This window comes from Solanum stenotomum, chromosome 4 (genome assembly GCF_019186545.1).
Source record: "Solanum stenotomum isolate F172 chromosome 4, ASM1918654v1, whole genome shotgun sequence".
Lineage (NCBI taxonomy): Eukaryota > Viridiplantae > Streptophyta > Magnoliopsida > Solanales > Solanaceae > Solanum > Solanum stenotomum.
This window is the reverse complement of record NC_064285.1, coordinates 61,799,905-61,816,700: the sequence shown is the minus strand read 5'-3', so window position 1 is coordinate 61,816,700 and position 16,796 is coordinate 61,799,905. Positions and strand designations below refer to the sequence as shown.

The window sequence follows — 16,796 nt, the reverse complement described above, 5'->3', positions numbered from 1 at the left end:
TAAAAACGGTGTAAAACCTTATGTTCGGTCAAAAATTACGTATCTACCCATGTAGTTTAGTGTGGTTTTTTAAGGGACCAAAACGACGTCGCTACCTTTTGACAACTGGACTTATAGCCGTTACAATGCCAACAGTTACCAAATTCCTATTCAAAAATAAATTCGACCGTTAGACACAAAAATTCACAACATTTTCTACTCAATCCATTTCTCTCTTGCAAAGATCAAATTCAGACCCTCAAATCTCTCTGAAAAATTCACTCAAAAATGTCAGTAACAGATGATCCCAACTCGTTTGTAATCGATGAGGCGTATGAGTTCTCAGCGCCCAGATTTTATGACTTTGTTGATGAAGAAACAGAAGATGAAACACGGAAAGCTGAGAATTGGTTCCACATTTCAAGAAGCTATGCTCCTTCTCGTATGTCAATTTCTTTTTCTTTCTCTGTTACACTATTTGGGTTCTTGCTTTTGTGTGTTGTGTAATTTGATAGCAATATTAAAGTTCAGGTAGCCAACCATATGACGTCAACTTTAGAATCATAATTGATATTGTTCCCCCAATAAATGGAATCTGTAATAATGCAGGTCAATTGTAAATTAACAGTTAGTGGTAGGTCAAATGCATTGAAAAAGTGTTCTACTTTATCAAGCATACGGATTTTACAATCAATGAACATTTTGACTTGACTGTGAAGAAATTCAAATAAGTGTAGTGTAGTTGGAATTCGCGAGTTTAAGAAATTATCAAATGTGCTCCATCACAACCACTCTCCTACATATAGGTGGAACCAACCAAGACCGAATACTAATCCTCTTCTATCCCGTTCTGTTTGATCTGTTTATTCATTGCATATTTCTGTTTCACTGCGTATGTATACAATAAATATGGACTGTAATAATGTCCCTGTCGATTGTGGAGGGTTTATGTTGCTGTTGTTGATTGCTTATATTTATTAAAGTGCCAATTTTGGGATGACATGTTGATTTTCTTCTTGGTTGTTTGTCCAGCTTTTATGCCAAAAATCAAAACTGCTAGAATGGTTCAACTTGAGAGCCTATGTGATTTCACTGATGCTGATGAGTTGCAGGATAACACAAGGTCTGCAAAAACCTCCTGAATTCTTATCTCATTTGGGATTATGTTCTTACCTATGTTGCTCGGAGTCTCCAAAAATGCTCCCGCATCCGTGTGTGATCCTCCAAAATTCACTAACCCGGCAACATTTTTGATGAGTCTGAGCAACATAGGTTCTTACTGGTGTCAATGTACTGACATTACTATCTGAAAACAGGACTGCTGCTGAGCTCACTTCTTCTAAAAGTAAAGACGAGGTAACGCCAAATTTGATCATACCAGAACCTTGCACCAGTCTTCCTAATCCGGTATGTATCGTTCATAACTTGTAGAGAAGAAGCACCATTTGTGCCTTTTGAACACTATCTTATCATGTCTTTATAATTTTCCAGGAATCTGAAGAGAAGCAGTCTACTGTGCGAGGTAAGTTTGTACTATTGGGAATCTTTTCTTATCTTTGATCCTTATAATGAATTGGCTTATATAGATTCTAATTTAGCACTTTCATGCTACAGAAACTTGCACGCCCGGACCAACAATAACAGCTCAGAAGAACGACTCTCGGAATACCAACTCCAAGAGGCAAAAAACTGCTAAAAAGATTGCAAGCATACTTAGAAACCCTTCAGCATTAAAGTCAAAAACTCAACCACAACAGTCACATCTGAGGAGTTCTAATCAAGCTACTGTTAGAAAGTAAGTGGATCTTATGGATTTTCTTAATGCTCTAGTTGTTCTTTGGTAAAAAGTAAGTGAATTTCATTTGCTGCATCACAGGCAAGCCATCAACAAAAGTGATGTTGGAACTCCAAATTTTGCTCAAGAAAATCAAGCAGTAAAGAGACAAAAACTAGAAGAGGGAAAATCTAGGAAGGTAAGTCTCTCCTCTCTATATCTTCTCTGGATGTGAATTGTGCAGAATATTTCATGTTACTTTATCTGATGATCTTGCTTTTTCTTTCTCTCCAAACTGTTAGATTCTTGATATCAAACCTCCTCAACATTTGCCACACAAAACAAGACTTGGGGTAGCTAATAGCAGCTCTAACTTGTTCGCATCTGCAGCTAAAACTCGAAAAGAGGAGAGAAAGGTGTAAATCATGACTCCTTTTTCTTGCACTTAATACATGCAAACTTCAAATTTTCTGAATCTTACTTAAACTTTGTATTGTACAGATGTATGTTAGGCCACTTGTTTCCCCGTTTGTTTCAACAGCAGAAATGATAAAGAAATTCCAATCTGGCACAAGGGAAAATTCACTGCCTTGCATGAGCAATTCTACTTCAAATGTAAGTATTGGTACTTTACTAGTATAATAATATGGATCAGGTTCCCTAGACAATTTTTTGAAGTACATTCATCACACAGGGTGATCCGACTGGACGAGCACAGAGAAAGCCAAAACTTACATTAACCAGGCCTAAAGAACCCGAATTTGAAACAGCTCAACGTGTCCGTCCAACAAGGGTGAAGAGTTCAGCTGAACTTGAGGAAGAAATGATGGCCAAAATTCCCAAATTTAAGGCTCACCCAGTTAACAAAAAGGTAGGTATTTGGCAATTAATTTTGGTAGCTTTATAAAGGCCTTTTTATTTTTAAACTTTTCTTATGATCGTCGTTACCATCCAACGTTGTTTTGTTGTACATGTTGTGATAACAGATTTTGGAAGCTCCAACTCAACCATTATTATTACCTAAAAGTACACCCCAACTTCCAGAATTTAAGGTATGGTATAGTGATTCCGAAAGAATTAAGAGCAAAGTTTGTTGCATACCATGATAGTTTGTATAACATCTTTACTTACGCAGGAGTTTCATTTGGAAACAATGGCAAGGGCCAATAAGAACGTGGATACAACTTCAGTTCAATCAATAGAATCTTCTTCTCAGGTACTACAAGTGTCGCCTGTAATAACTCAAACGAAAACAATTACTTGCTCTAATTACTAACTGAAAACATATTCATTTGATCTCAGAGTCATCAGTGGCAGCCACATCTTACAGCACCTAAATCACCTGTACTTAAAACATCACTAAGAGCACGACCTCCAATTGCCAAAAGCACAGAAGAATTGGAAAAGGAAGAACTTGAAAAAGCGCCAAAGTTCAGGGCAAGGCCTTTGAATAAGAAGGTATCAACATCTGCCACCGCCTACTTTATTCTGGTGATCAAATAGATTGAACTTTCTTGCTTCATTCTAAATGTTTCCCCTCAACTTGTAGATTCTTGAAAGTAAAGGAGATTTGGGAATGTTCTGCAACACAAAGAGGCAGGTGACTCTGCCTCAGGAATTTCACTTTGCCACAAATGAAAGGATTCCTCCTCAAGTTAACTTTGATGATCTGTTTGACAAGGTTCAATCATATTTCTTACTATTATACTTTTCTCTGATAGTCCTATCGCGCCTCTTTCTCATCATTATGCTTTATGTTTTTTCAGCTTTCCTTGTATTCTCAACCTCAAAATGACAAGAATGTTCTCAGAAACACTATTCCAAATCCTTTTCATCTATACACCGAGGTACAAATCAGGCAGTTCTACATCTTGGTTTTGTTCTAAACTGAAAATATAGTTCAGTCCTGACTTGGCTTTTCCCGGAATTTAGGAACGAGGAGTTGAGAAAGAGAGGAAGTTGTTCTCTGAACTTCTACAGAAACAGATGGAGGAAGAGAGGTCAAGAAATCCCAAAGCAACTCCATATCCTTATACTACTGATTATCCCGTGGTATGAAAGTTTGATACCAATTCCGTTGATATCATTCTTTTCACTAAAAAACATAAATTTGCTCATTTTATCATGTTATCTTGCCAGATTCCACCAAAACCAGAGCCAAAACCTTGCACGAAGACAGAACCTTTCGAACTTGAGAGTCTCATTAGACATGAAGAGGAGATGAGAAGAGAAATGGAAGAAAGGAAGAGATTGGAGGAGGAAGAAGCTAAGATGAGGTTATTCAAGGCGCAACCAATCTTGATTGAGTAAGAACTTTGAGGAATATTAAGTCTTCTACACAGTAATACTGAAAGGTGGCTAATATTTTCTACCTAATAATGCAGGGATCCAATTCCAGTTCCTGAGAAAGAACGCAAACCGTTCACTGAGGTTCAGGAATTCAATCTACATGTAAATCACCGCGCTGTTGACAGAGCAGAATTTGATATGAAGGTAAATTTTTTCCCCTCTAATCACGTGCTTAGGCTTTCGTATGGCTCTAGCCCTCACCTTATAAGTTGCTGTGCAGATTAAGGAGAAAGAAATGATGTATAAGAGGTATCAGGAGGAGGCAGAATGTGCAAGAATGGTATGGTCATATTATTCGTAAATATTTTTCATTACAAAGTCTGTAGACTAATTCCAATTTCTGGAACGCGGATTAGATGGAAGAGGAGAAGGCCTTAAAACAACTAAGGAGAACTTTGGTACTGCATGCAAGACCCGTGCCTAATTTTGATCATCCTTTCCTACCTCAAAAGTAAGAATGTAACTATTTGTGTTTTTTCTTCTACCTTTCTTTTACTTGTCTTCCTCATACTAAGACGACATTTAAATCTGTATACAACAACAGGTCTTCCAAACATGTGACAAGACCAAGCTCCCCCAAGCTACAGGTTATTAAAAGGAAAGAGAGGAGGAAAATGCTCTGCCCCTATGCAGCAGTGTCTAGTGCTGCTGCCTCTCAAATGAGGTGATCGTGATTCAAATCCGAAGAGATGATGATTGTTCAAGAATTCTTGAACCCCTTCCTCCTCCCTCGGGGAGATAATAGGACAGCACTGCATAATAGAGCTCTCACACTGTGTATTCATTTTTTTAGCATTCAGTTAGCTTAGCATAATTAAAAATGACGAATAGCTTTGCGTGTATGTAGATAAACAAATACAGCCAATGAGTTAGTTATATATGATTTGATCCATCATGTATCCCGCTTTCAATTATTAAAACATCTGTTCATGGCTCATCATGATTGCATATTCAATCTTCTGTTCAAGCAAGAGAGCTTATTCAAGAAATGTGGCATTATCATTTCAGCAGAAAATATACATTAGCTGAAAATCTTATTATTCTCATGTCCAAAATCCAGTCCTGCGGATATGCAATGGCATGTTATCTCGTGCTGAATTCTTCTTCTGTTGAGGCAGGCTTCTACTGGTCGCCTTTACCAGCTCTATCTCCTCTACCAAATATCCTGCAACTTTGTCCTTCCCTTTTGCTCATAAGTAAGCTCTTCGTTCAAAAGCTCACATTTTCTGGTCAAATCATTTTTTTATGTAGATATCCAGGCATCAAGAAGTAATTTGTCTTCCAGATTGGTATATTAGGCTCTGCATTATCGTACACTTTTGCCTTCCACTCCTCATGCAAATATAGAACACTGGAAACATCACACTTCCAATTTCAAAGGTTGTGAATTTGAATCACTAGGGAGAAAAAAGATGTAGCTCCTAAAGAGGGATTGGAAAAAACAGACATTGGAAATATCACAAGATTGACAATCAAATCAAGTTTCATACTAGGTTTTGTATGCTGTACGAGCATCTTTTCCCAAAACAAACATTCTTTCCATCAATAATTGAAGTAGGTAACTCGTTCCTTGTCTTTGTTTGTATTGCATTGTATTCCACTGTATCGTTTTGTTTTACGAGATCAAAAAATCAACATTAATACCTCAGACTAAGTCCTACATAATTGGAGTTGTGGGCTAGTTCACATAGTGAGCTCCTTGTCTTTCACATAGCAACAATTCTTTCCATCAACAATTGCTTGCTAATAATGTAGATTAGTTTAAGGCCACAAGATTCAAAAGTTTTGTATACTTTCTTAAACTCCGTATCAAGTCAAAATCAAACAAACTAATTGAAACGAAGGGAGTATCACAAGAAATATACAGATGGTATAACACATCATTTGTTTTTTGAAAACCAAACATATCCCCTATGTACCTGTAAAATACATATTGCAGATTTCAACTTGCAGTCTTGAATTTCCAACTCGGAAATAACTACACTTTTCCAACGAAGTTTGCTCTAAACTGAAAGTAAATGTATTTCTGAAAGAAAAATCTAATTGTGGTGAAATATAAGAAAAGAATAGATAGTTAATCAACAAGATATTATATTAGTAATGTACATTAAACGGCAACTGCACCGCAAGTCTGGTGAATCTGTGCTGTACTTTTATACAGAAAACTTCTTATGTAATTCTCTGAGTCTCCAACCTGAAAGAGAGTATGAAGCTTTGTCAAACATTTTTCCTTCTGGATCATAGGAAAAAAACGACCTTCAGACATCCAAAAATGAGCTTGTTTTCCTATAGAAAATATTTTCCAAAATTTTGACCAACCGAACATGAGAATTATAGAACATTCTGCGGAAAATGTTTTCCTCCATACCGAACACACCCATAGTCTTTACTCAGATAATGACAAGCTACAAGGCTGAAGGCAGACATTTTAAACAATAGCATTGTTAAAAGTAAAATGACTATGAACTATTGCTGAATTTGATTAGACTGACAGTACCCACTGGAGCTTGCCGCACAAAAAGGTCAGTCATTATCTGTTGTTCAAATATAACTTCAAGCAAAGGCATTTACCGTTCTAAACAGGTCGGGCAATGTCAGTTGCTCTATCAAGATGAATTCAAGAAATAGCATTTATTCAAGCTGGTGGAAGAGGACGTCGGCATGTTGGACACTCCATCTTTATGTCCATCCATCTTTGCAAACAACCGGAGTGAAAGAAATGATCACAAGGTGTCACCTGAACATCATTAGGCCAATTACTAACTGTGCATGTTTTTTGGAGTAAAAATCACTTTCTAATAGAAATTAAGCAAGAGAATTTTTCTTTTATAGTACCATGCAATTATTTGAGCGTTGAGTATGATCAATAGTAGTCATGCAAATAACACAGTCAGTGGCGTGATTTGCACCCTGATCAAACCTTCTATAATAGTTATACTTCTCGGGTAAAATCTGCAACACCACAATAAAGCTTACATAAGACAAATGGCAGCACTAATTATTCAGTTTTTTCTGCTTTCAACAAATAATCCTTTCCAGGATTTCAACTGAAAGAGCAGTATCAAACCTGACGTGGAATGAACCACCGAGATCCAAGGTAATGCTGCAACAGAAGAATTGATGCCTGCAGCGCAATAAAAACTCCCAAGCAGATGCACCAATTCTTATCAGGCTCTATACGCATGAAATTGTGAGGGCAGCCAAATACATATAATGGAATTGCCAAACGAGTTAGAGTCATTCCCAAGATGTAATGAGGGTGCAACGGTTTTCTTGAGTCGCGAATGACATTAGTTACAATTTGAGGTATCCAGAATGAGTATAAAAGTAGAAGAATAGGGCGCAGAAACTTGTGAAACTCATACATGAACAATAGGCCGCCTAAAAGGATCCCATCTGCAAAAGATTCAGAAAAAGAAAAGGTAAATGCGAGCAGATTGTTTAAGACTAATTGCTAATGCAACAGAAGTGGCCCAACTTTGAAAGGAGAAAGATATTGAATTGGCCCATGGAAATGAAGAACTTTAGTTCACTATGTTAAGTGATGTTAGAATGGCATAACGGCATGATACTCCTGCTTTAATAGTATAATTTAGATTTTCTTTTCTGTTTCTATATGATTTGGTAAGTAGATACCAATTGCATTTGCTTTAGAGCCCGTCTAAGAGCAAAGCTCGTTCTATCTTGAGCAATATCGAGATTGGAATAGAATTCTAGTTATACCCCGGCCGCTTTCTTGGAACTAAAAAAGGAAAATTGCCTGGGAAAACAATCCCAAGGGAAGCTTCTCGCTAGTGACACTGTTACTTTTCCCTTGTTGCTTTCTTTTCTGCATTTCAGACACTGAAGCCTTCTCAGGATCATTCTGTTACATCAAAAGTTCCCAAACTGTGTAGCCCAGTTTGTTTGTTTTTGAATAAATAATTATAGATACTGAAATTACGGCCTCTAGATACCCCATAAAAAAATTGGGGAAAATAGATAGAAAAAAGTGATTAATTCATTAGCATGTCCACAAGCAAAATTGAACAAAGAAAGACTTGGAAACAGGGAAACTCAGATAAATTATTTGATTTTAACATCTAACTACCCTTTCAATAGCAGCCTGCATATTGGTAATATCGGCATGTGTAGTAAACGAATCTTCACTTGCTGATTCTGTTAACTGTTTCGGTACAAGTCCACCTCAAGTAAAAGATACTTACAGAAACGGCTGTAAAGTACTGATAATTCGCGCCTCATTGCTTCCCAACCCTCTCCGCTATTCATGGGCCTATTTGCCTTCCATATAGCAAGTAGATATCTCATCTCAAATATCGAGAAGACAACAAACTTGAAGAAGGCAGCAGTTGCAAAAGCATTGAAAAGGGATTCTGCAAAAGAATGAAAGAAAGGGAAGGATGAACAGTGCCAAGAAAGAAGTGACCAGCTTTTACTTCAAACACTGATTAAACAAGAACAAGAAATGAATAGAAGTATGGAGAGACTTCTCTGAACAGAAAAATTACATAAAGTAATACTTGAGACCCAATGTAGGGCTTCATTGACAATATCCAACAACATAAGTTTGCTACCAGAAAATAGTGTACATGCTAAGAATGTAAAATTCTTTTGAAGAACTGTCGACATAAACTTCTAACAGTGCTTCTTCTAAAAGTGACAAAGCAGAAGAATGACATAGGAATGACTTGTTAACATGATCCTAATAATTTTCATGTATAGTCGTATAATGCTAGATGCTACCTCAATGTTCCATATAAAATCAAACTAGAAACTGATCACAAGGTATGATTAACTTGCCGAGAGCTCTGTAAATGTGTATGTACTAGCTGGGATTACCAAGACAACAGCACTTATCAAACTTACCAACAAGTATCCCTGCGGTCAGATGCAAAAGACAAAGATAAGCATCCATGATAGCCTGTTGTCCAATCATCAGAATTGAAACTTTGGCAGCTCCCTAGAAAAATAATATCACATGTCATTCTAGGCTTTATAAGAGAGGGGGGGGGGGGGGGGGGGGGGGGGGGGGGGGGGGGGGGGGGGGGGGGGGGGGGGGGGGGGGAGAGAGGTAGTCCTACTGATTGGGTGTTGCTATGTTCCATTTGTCGAATCAGAAGGAGCACTTGCAGAAAAGATATCTAGTGGATCAGGAAGTTAAAGAATCCAGACAAGCGATATCTGTTACAAAAATGATATGGATAAAAATGAGAAGTGTTGTAGGATACAAATGTGACCATCAATGTGTAGTTCACCGCTTTGTTGTAGTAAACCTCTATATTGACAGAAGTAGCATTCAAAAGCATCGGTGAGAAACAGTCTCCGTCAGCATCCACTGAAGGGCTCTCTATCAATCCTTCTAGTTGATAATGATCACGAGCTCCATCTGAGAAAGGAAAATAAATCACTTGTTCCTTATATTTTGCACAAACTTATGGATAAGTTGAACACTGAATCGAGATATGCATTAAAATGGAACAAAGAAAATGTGAAGAAGTCCCACATTGTGGTGAAGGGAATGGGTGGTCTCTTTATATAACACTCTTGAGCTAGCCTTTGGGGTTGAGTTAGGCTCAAGATCCATTTCTTAACATGGTATCAGCACTCTCTCTGTTTGGGCAAACTGCATCATGGTACACTAAGTCGCTCATACTTGGGTGTGGGTATCCAACGCGGATGCAAATTTGAGGGTCGGATTTGGCAAAATCTAAATTTTAAGATTTGGGGCTACGTATCCAGATACGGATATGGGTGCTGGGATTCAGCGAAAAGTCCAAAATTATAAAATAGGGCTATAAAGATATTCTAAATTTTGAAAGATCTTCTAGGTCATGTTTCCCAACACCCCCAACTTCTTCTTCCAAAAAAAAATACAGAAGAAGAAAGTCATTCAAGGCCTTCCACTAACTCTACTAACTCTCCTTATAGATCATTGCTACTGTCTACCAAAAGTTGGAACACAACCGCTTGAATTCTTAGTGTCTCTTTGTTTGGCTTGAAACATGAAGCAACAAATATTGAACTAGAGGAAAAGCTAAAAAAGATACAAAATGACTATAATATTAAAGGTATGCCATGTCTTAAATCTATTTTATCTTTTATCAATCTCAATTCTCCCCCAAATTCGTCCATGGTCCCTGGTCAAAGTATCCAATGTGGGTTGACCGAATCCCACACGTATCCTGCACCCGCACCCGTCTCGTGTCGACACGGGTGCGGCAGCAAAATTGAAGAATCCGCGCAACTTAGATGGTACATATATAGATTGGAAAATTTTGATGAACATGCAGAATAGCATATGAAGATCTTGAACGAATACAAAAGAAGTAGCTTAGGTAACATAATTCATTTTGCATATATACTACAGGGTGATCTTGTCAAATTAACTTTAGAACATTTATAGGCATCAAAAGCTAAAATACCCAAGACCTGAAAGAGTAATAAAAAAAATCCTTTCTTGATGATTATTGCAGTAAAAATTATATAAAACAGAGTTCATGAAATGAATGAATCGGGAAGCATATATGAAAGCCAAATGATCCAGAGAAGAAATGTTTCCTCTTGATGCTTGAGTCGTATCAAAGGTGAAAGGTAAATAAGAAAGCCAAGTACCATTTGAGGATGATGAGACACGAGCAATTTGTGCAGCAATTTCAATATTACAATTTTTCTCCATCTCGTAAAACGGTGCTGCAGAAACAAAAAGATACATAAGTTAGCTAGGAGCTAAAACATTAAACTGGATCAATGTTGAAAAAACTAAATTATTACAGTGTTTCTTTTTCCAAATCTTATCTCGAGAAGACTCCTGGAATATCTGGGACGAGAAAACACCAAGCTGTCAACAAAGATAAAGCAAGTCATTTTTCAATGACATAAATCTCCATAAAGTCTTAAACTCGAATTATTGTCACATGAAAGGGATGTACATCTAAAGTAACCATTATAGCCATTACGGAACACAAGAAATTCCTGATAAAGTGCCTCCTTTTTTTTTTTTTGAGAAGGTAACAGCTTGTATTCTATTCCAAAACAAAAACCAGAACCTGCCACAACAAATTACAGGTTCCTAATTACAATTGTGGAGAGTAGCAGGAAGATCTTTAATCCTATAGCAAAATTTACAAGGAACTTTAGACATCGGTAACTGATTCTAGATCTACCATGTACTCCTGTTTACACCAAAAAAGAAACAAAACTAAGCAGTTCATCTTAATTTACAAGTGCCTCCTTTTTATCTTTTCCAAATAATTTCAATTTGACTACCAAGGAATATGAGAGATCTGATGGTAATTAGCTGCCACTATGGAAGAACAAAGATTAAGAGCAGCCCACATTTTCTGCTATTTTGATTACAAAGAAGCTAAACCGGACTGCAAAAGCATATGTTTCTTACAAGGTAAAATGGAGATAAAAGAAAAAAAGAAGGCATATGTAATGTGAATTGTCTTTTTGAGACCATTGACCAGGAGCTTATCCAGATATATTGGTCATTTTTCTTGAACATGTGAATGCCTTACCATGGGAAGAATGGAATATACAAAAACCTTTTTGAAACAACAAAAAAGGAAGGGAAAAGGAAAGGATAGGGGGAAAGGAAGCCCATCAGAAGGGGTATGAATAGCATTCATAATTCTCCCTCATCATCTCCACTTTGAAAGGGAATTCTACTTATGTGTATCCAATCATGTGCTAAAGTTTCAAATGTTAATAAAAAGCTATTCCCTGCAAATTACTTTAAAGAAAGAGAAATACAGTAGACAAAAGGAGCCCTAAGAAAGTAGAAGAGAAAAGTTTTGAAATTTGTTATACCATTACTGAAATATCATTTATAAAAGTCAAAGCATGTCAAATTCTTAATGGTATTCAAGCATTATGCTCTTCAAATATAAAGCATGTAACACTGCTGAAGAAATTTAAAGTATGTCAACTGATTCAAGCAGCAGCAGAACTCATTGTAACAGATGATCATCAGGAGTCACGCCAAAGCTATACTCAATAATCCATGCTGAGGACAAATGACATATTGTTGTAATTAATACCAAGTGATATGGATTTGATAATAGATAATCGTCTTCCTGTGCAAACTCACCATCTTTGCCACTGCAAATTAAAAGCATGACTGTGAGTTGACGAAGCACATGGCAATAGTATCTGCATAAATGTTAAGTGATGTGGAACCAATATCTAAACTTTACATTCCATTTTCTGAAGAACACAAGATTTAGAACTTTAATGACAATTTCCCGGAAAAAAAAAACCTTTAATTGGAATCCTTAAGCATGAGATAAGGACTTCAGCAACTAAAAGTTAGTCACAATTATAAATTTCTGGCATGAATTACTTAAGAGTGCTTGAAGCACTGCAAAGACACTCATCCTAAACATCCATTGTCTTATATTGTAAATACCATTTAGGAATCATTCAGCAGGATAAAAGGACTGTAGCATCTTCTTAGGACTGAAGCATTTCAAAGATAGAAAACAACTGATACACTTTCGGCGTAAATTACTTAAATACTTTGGCATATTTTTATATCAACTTCTTCCATGGTGCACAAGATAGATGGTGTTAGAAATTTCCTTTCAACTTAGGTACCAAATAAGAACTAGTACCTGTAAGCTACCATTCGAAGTTGTCTAAATGGCCATATATATACACCTTCTACCCTTATTTGTGCACCACCAACTCCATGTTCATTGTCAAAAACATCATGGAAAATTATTGCACCCTGTTGTTTGGAAAATGAGATCAAATAAAGATTAAACCATCGAAATGTACAATTTCTGCATTCGAAGTATCATGATCCAAGAAAGATGAAATGCCTAATAAACATTACTATCAATAGTTAATCTGCATTAGAATATTGGAATTTAACTTTTAAAAATCATATGTTTAACCGCTTTCAGCACTCATCAAAGGATAGCAATACATTACAACAAAGAAGTAAGCTAGAATCAGTAAGCAGATCAGACTGCTCCTTGTAAGGTATTGTGCTTACAACATTGATAATTCCATGGTTTGCGATTTGCAAGTGCTTATCGGCAGTGGCGAAGCAAAGATTTTCACTAAGAGGGTTCAAAATATGAAAAAGTGGACACACGAAGAAGCCAAAGGGGATTCAACATCTACTATATATACATAGAAAATAAATATTAACCATGTATAAAGAGTGTAATTTTCTGTTGAAGGGGGTTCGGAGGAACTTCCTAAAAATGAAATAAAAACTAACTAAAACTTTCTAATTGCATAGATGTCTAATTTCCTTTATTGCCTGGAGCTATGCCATCATTGATTAGTGCCTTTATGAGGAAGTAGGAACATGCAATTTCACATTTACCATATGGTTATGGATATATGTTCATTTTGATTTTTGACAAAAGATGTTTTTAGAAAGTAAGAAGATCTTTTTAATGAAGGGCAAAACTCACCCCTACACAAAATGTATAACCAAAAATAGAAAACCTTACAAAAAATATGGTTTTCTACACACATACAGTCAATTGCAACTTTTGATTGGAAACATCATGCTTTATTAAAAAAGCAAAGTAAAGCCCAGTAAAACAAGCATGGCATGCTGCAAGTCCAGGTATGACTTATGATAGATGCTCTCTCAAGATAGAAAGAGAAGTAAACTACCAAAGTCATCAACTTAAAATTCAGTAAACCTATTGGGACACAATGACATAGACAATTAATAGGTTTGAGACAAGTACTTGTGCAGAGAACAGGGACTTAACATAGCATTTCATAAAGAAGTTCACTTATTTAATGATGACAGGATTACCTGAACATAATGTACACCAGTTATTTTTGTTGGATTACTTATCAATTCAAGGACCGAGTTGCCATTGAACTTCCTAAAATCAGGAAACCTGGAAGAGCTATTTGTTGAATCTAGGAACCTCCAAGACCCTGCAGCTCAAATATCGAGGAGAGGGTATAATTAGATTCAAGACCAAAGAAGCAACTGAGTAAAGTAATTGAAGTGATCATGAATTTTCTGTCATGTTGTGTTTGATGAGTCCTACTCAATCATTTTAAGGTTTTATCACTACATTGCATACGTGATACGAGTGAAGGAAGAACAACAGGAAAGCTTCTTTTTTTTTAAAAGAAATAGTAGAGAAACACGAAAGTGTTTTTCCACACTCACTTGTAATATCAGCAATGCACTAAAACATCATACTGTACAAACCTCTGTAAGTTCCAGTTATATTCCAAGCAGAAAAAGGCCCCAATTCATTCTCATCCTTTCTTACAAGAAGCCACTGCAACAAACAATAAGGATATAGTTAATGGTTAGGCATGAACAGCAGGGGGAACAAATAACATGACTTATTCACTTCTGGCAATGATACTATCTTCATTTCCCTTGTTCAAATACAGGAAGGTAATGCCCTTTCCAGAATTCCACACTCCTAATGAACTCCAAGAAGTTATAACTGAGTAAGGATAGTAACCTTGATCTTAATCACCAAGAAACCAAATATAGCTAGCGTCATACTTGATTCAATACAGTTTCCTAGTGAACTTTTGATATGTAGTCTTGACTAGGTGTTGGAATAATTTCATATCTCATTTACTGAATTATCCAGCAAATAATTTCATATCTCATTAACTGAACTTATCCAGCCCTTTCATCATCCCTGATTTTCTTTTTGGTGTCCACCATTGATTGGAGTGACAGATATCTTGGCTCTAGGCATAAACATGAAACAGTCCCTAGAAAATCCTACCTTATTTCGTGCTTTCTCACGATAATGAAGTATACTCATAAGAGCAAGTTCCATATTAAAAAGGGGGACGCATAAAAGCATATTATTTCTTGTTAGTTATATAATTTTCATTGCCATATCTCCTCATTGTACAATGTCCATAATATAAATCCATCCTTGCTCTTATGCATGATAAACTGACTTGTGTTTAGTAAGATTCATAAGGTATGAAGCATTAAACCTATCAGATACAGGTTAAGCAAATAGCTTGGAATTCCTTTCACCAGCTAGCTAACACAAAATTTGCACTTCATCACTTGAACACTTGAATGAGTAAAGTTTCAGTTTTTAATACAACAACAACAAACCCATTGTAATCCCACAAGTGAGGTCTGGGGAGGGTGATGTGTACGCAACCTTACCCCTACTCCCTTGTGAAGGCAAAGAAGCTGTCTCTGGTAGACCCTCGGCTCAAGTAAAGCATAACAAACAATAAGTATGTAAAATAAAAATATTGGAGAAGAGAACAATAGCAACAACAAATAATACATAATTCAAAATTAAAGTGGCAATCTTCACTGTCAGATACTCCATTGAGCTGTTCAAAATTAAAATGCCAATCTTCATAGTGTGATACTTTTACAACATTAACAAATTTTCAAAGAACAACAGCAATCAAATCAATCCTAATTAGGGCTGTACTCTTTCCACTATTTGGACCAATTTCATTCCAGTACCAAATAATTTATCCCTTAAAAGGCGCAAATTACACAAGGAAGTGCAGATACAAAATGTAACTCCAATACTAACCTCATCTCCCCACGAACGATATCTTTCTCTGAGAGGCCTGACACCCATTACTGGGCAAATCCCTCCAAGGATGAACCATAAACTAAAAAGAACTCTAAACAAAACTCCATAATTTCTCCTCTTCAACCTCAAAAAATACAATCTTTTTGCCATACCCATTTCAAGATCAATTCAAATTCTTCACTTCCAAGAAATTCTTGAGCAACCCAGATGAAGAAACAAAGCCCATTACAGTTACAATTTAAAAAAAAAAAAAAAAAAGACAACTTTAAGAGAAAGAAAGAAAAAGGGGTTGCTTAAATTGAAGTCAAACAACATAAAACAACAACCCCAACAACAAAAATCAACTTCAGAGAAAATGAAAGCTCAACATAAACAGAATCATTGGTTTTGTTGATTTGTGATTCACCAAGAATCCCTTCCCTAGTCAATTCAAGAACCAAAAACTTAGAAAACTCCACTTGTATTTCTTTATTCAAAAACAGTTATACAATCTATAAATAACATAGTTGGGGTGTTTTCAGTTTTGCAGAACGTAAAAATAAGCTAAAGATCATTTGACATTGGGCTTCTCCTGATTTTTAACTGGTAAACATGAAGCATAAAGCTACTGCTTTTGATAGAAGACGCTGGATTATTGGGCTGTAGAATCATGATCGATTTACTAAGAGATTATTTTAACGGCTGGGATTGAATTGTCTCCTAAGGGATAATTTTGGAGGAATGAATGATATAGATCAATTTCTTTACAAGGTGTTTGGATCATTGTTACCCGTTGTTGTGTTTTTTTTTTGTTGTTTAATAATATTTTTATTATTTGATTTGATTGTATCATATCGTATTATAATTTATAAATTTACTCAAATGTCTTTAATTATTTTAAATATTAAATTTATCAATAATTAATAATAAAACAACAATACTATCATGCATATTTTTTTCATGTCATATGAACATAACATAAGTTTATATCATTAATTATAATTATATTATCAAACATTGTCATCTCGTTTGTATCTAGATTGCTTTAATTATATTTTAAAAAATCATATAAAACTATTTGTTGAAAGAAACAAAATATGAAAAAGGGGAAGAACATATGCTTAAAAAAAACCGGAAGGACAAACAACCAAATCTAGAAGGAGACAAAACAATGTAGTAGTTGC

General features: G+C 35.9%; 2 protein-coding genes across 2 annotated transcripts; one reads left to right on the top strand and one right to left on the bottom strand.

Moving 5' to 3' along the window:
• Window positions 1-210: 210 nt before the first annotated feature.
• Window positions 211-4,858, top strand: LOC125863295 (protein TPX2-like). The gene is made up of 20 exons (XM_049543479.1): window positions 211-421; window positions 1,012-1,102; window positions 1,296-1,386; window positions 1,471-1,501; window positions 1,594-1,774; window positions 1,856-1,952; window positions 2,056-2,169; window positions 2,255-2,368; window positions 2,448-2,624; window positions 2,740-2,805; window positions 2,889-2,969; window positions 3,056-3,211; window positions 3,303-3,434; window positions 3,520-3,600; window positions 3,686-3,805; window positions 3,893-4,059; window positions 4,138-4,246; window positions 4,323-4,382; window positions 4,459-4,553; window positions 4,647-4,858. Exons 1-20 carry the CDS (start codon window positions 268-270, stop codon window positions 4,768-4,770), a joined length of 2,241 nt encoding a protein of 746 aa, XP_049399436.1. The 5' UTR covers window positions 211-267; the 3' UTR covers window positions 4,771-4,858.
• A 1,191-nt stretch (window positions 4,859-6,049) lies between these two features.
• LOC125863304 (transmembrane E3 ubiquitin-protein ligase FLY2-like) lies at window positions 6,050-16,207 on the bottom strand. Its single transcript, XM_049543488.1, has 15 exons — window positions 15,631-16,207; window positions 14,301-14,373; window positions 13,890-14,017; window positions 12,718-12,833; window positions 12,145-12,205; window positions 10,874-10,940; window positions 10,715-10,792; window positions 9,331-9,488; window positions 9,184-9,243; window positions 8,969-9,062; window positions 8,308-8,475; window positions 7,170-7,498; window positions 6,938-7,054; window positions 6,674-6,839; window positions 6,050-6,296 (listed from the first exon to the last, which is right to left on the bottom strand). The coding sequence occupies exons 1-14, from the start codon at window positions 15,787-15,789 to the stop codon at window positions 6,738-6,740; spliced, it is 1,710 nt and encodes a 569-aa protein (XP_049399445.1). The 5' UTR covers window positions 15,790-16,207; the 3' UTR covers window positions 6,050-6,296; window positions 6,674-6,737.
• Between the last annotated feature and the right edge of the window lie 589 nt (window positions 16,208-16,796).

Coding starts and splice junctions, on each gene's coding strand:
- LOC125863304 (XM_049543488.1), bottom strand. CDS start 15,789: ATGGGTATGGCAAAAAGATTGTATTTTTTGAGGTTGAAGAGGAGAAAT. Junction 14,374..15,630: donor ATCGTTCGTGGGGAGATGAG/GTTAGTATTGGA, acceptor TGTTTGTTGCAG/TGGCTTCTTGTAAGAAAGGA. Junction 8,476..8,968: donor GACCGCAGGGATACTTGTTG/GTAAGTTTGATA, acceptor ATTCTTTTGCAG/AATCCCTTTTCAATGCTTTT.
- LOC125863295 (XM_049543479.1), top strand. CDS start 268: ATGTCAGTAACAGATGATCCCAACTCGTTTGTAATCGATGAGGCGTAT. Junction 1,387..1,470: donor GCACCAGTCTTCCTAATCCG/GTATGTATCGTT, acceptor ATAATTTTCCAG/GAATCTGAAGAGAAGCAGTC. Junction 3,435..3,519: donor TTGATGATCTGTTTGACAAG/GTTCAATCATAT, acceptor ATGTTTTTTCAG/CTTTCCTTGTATTCTCAACC.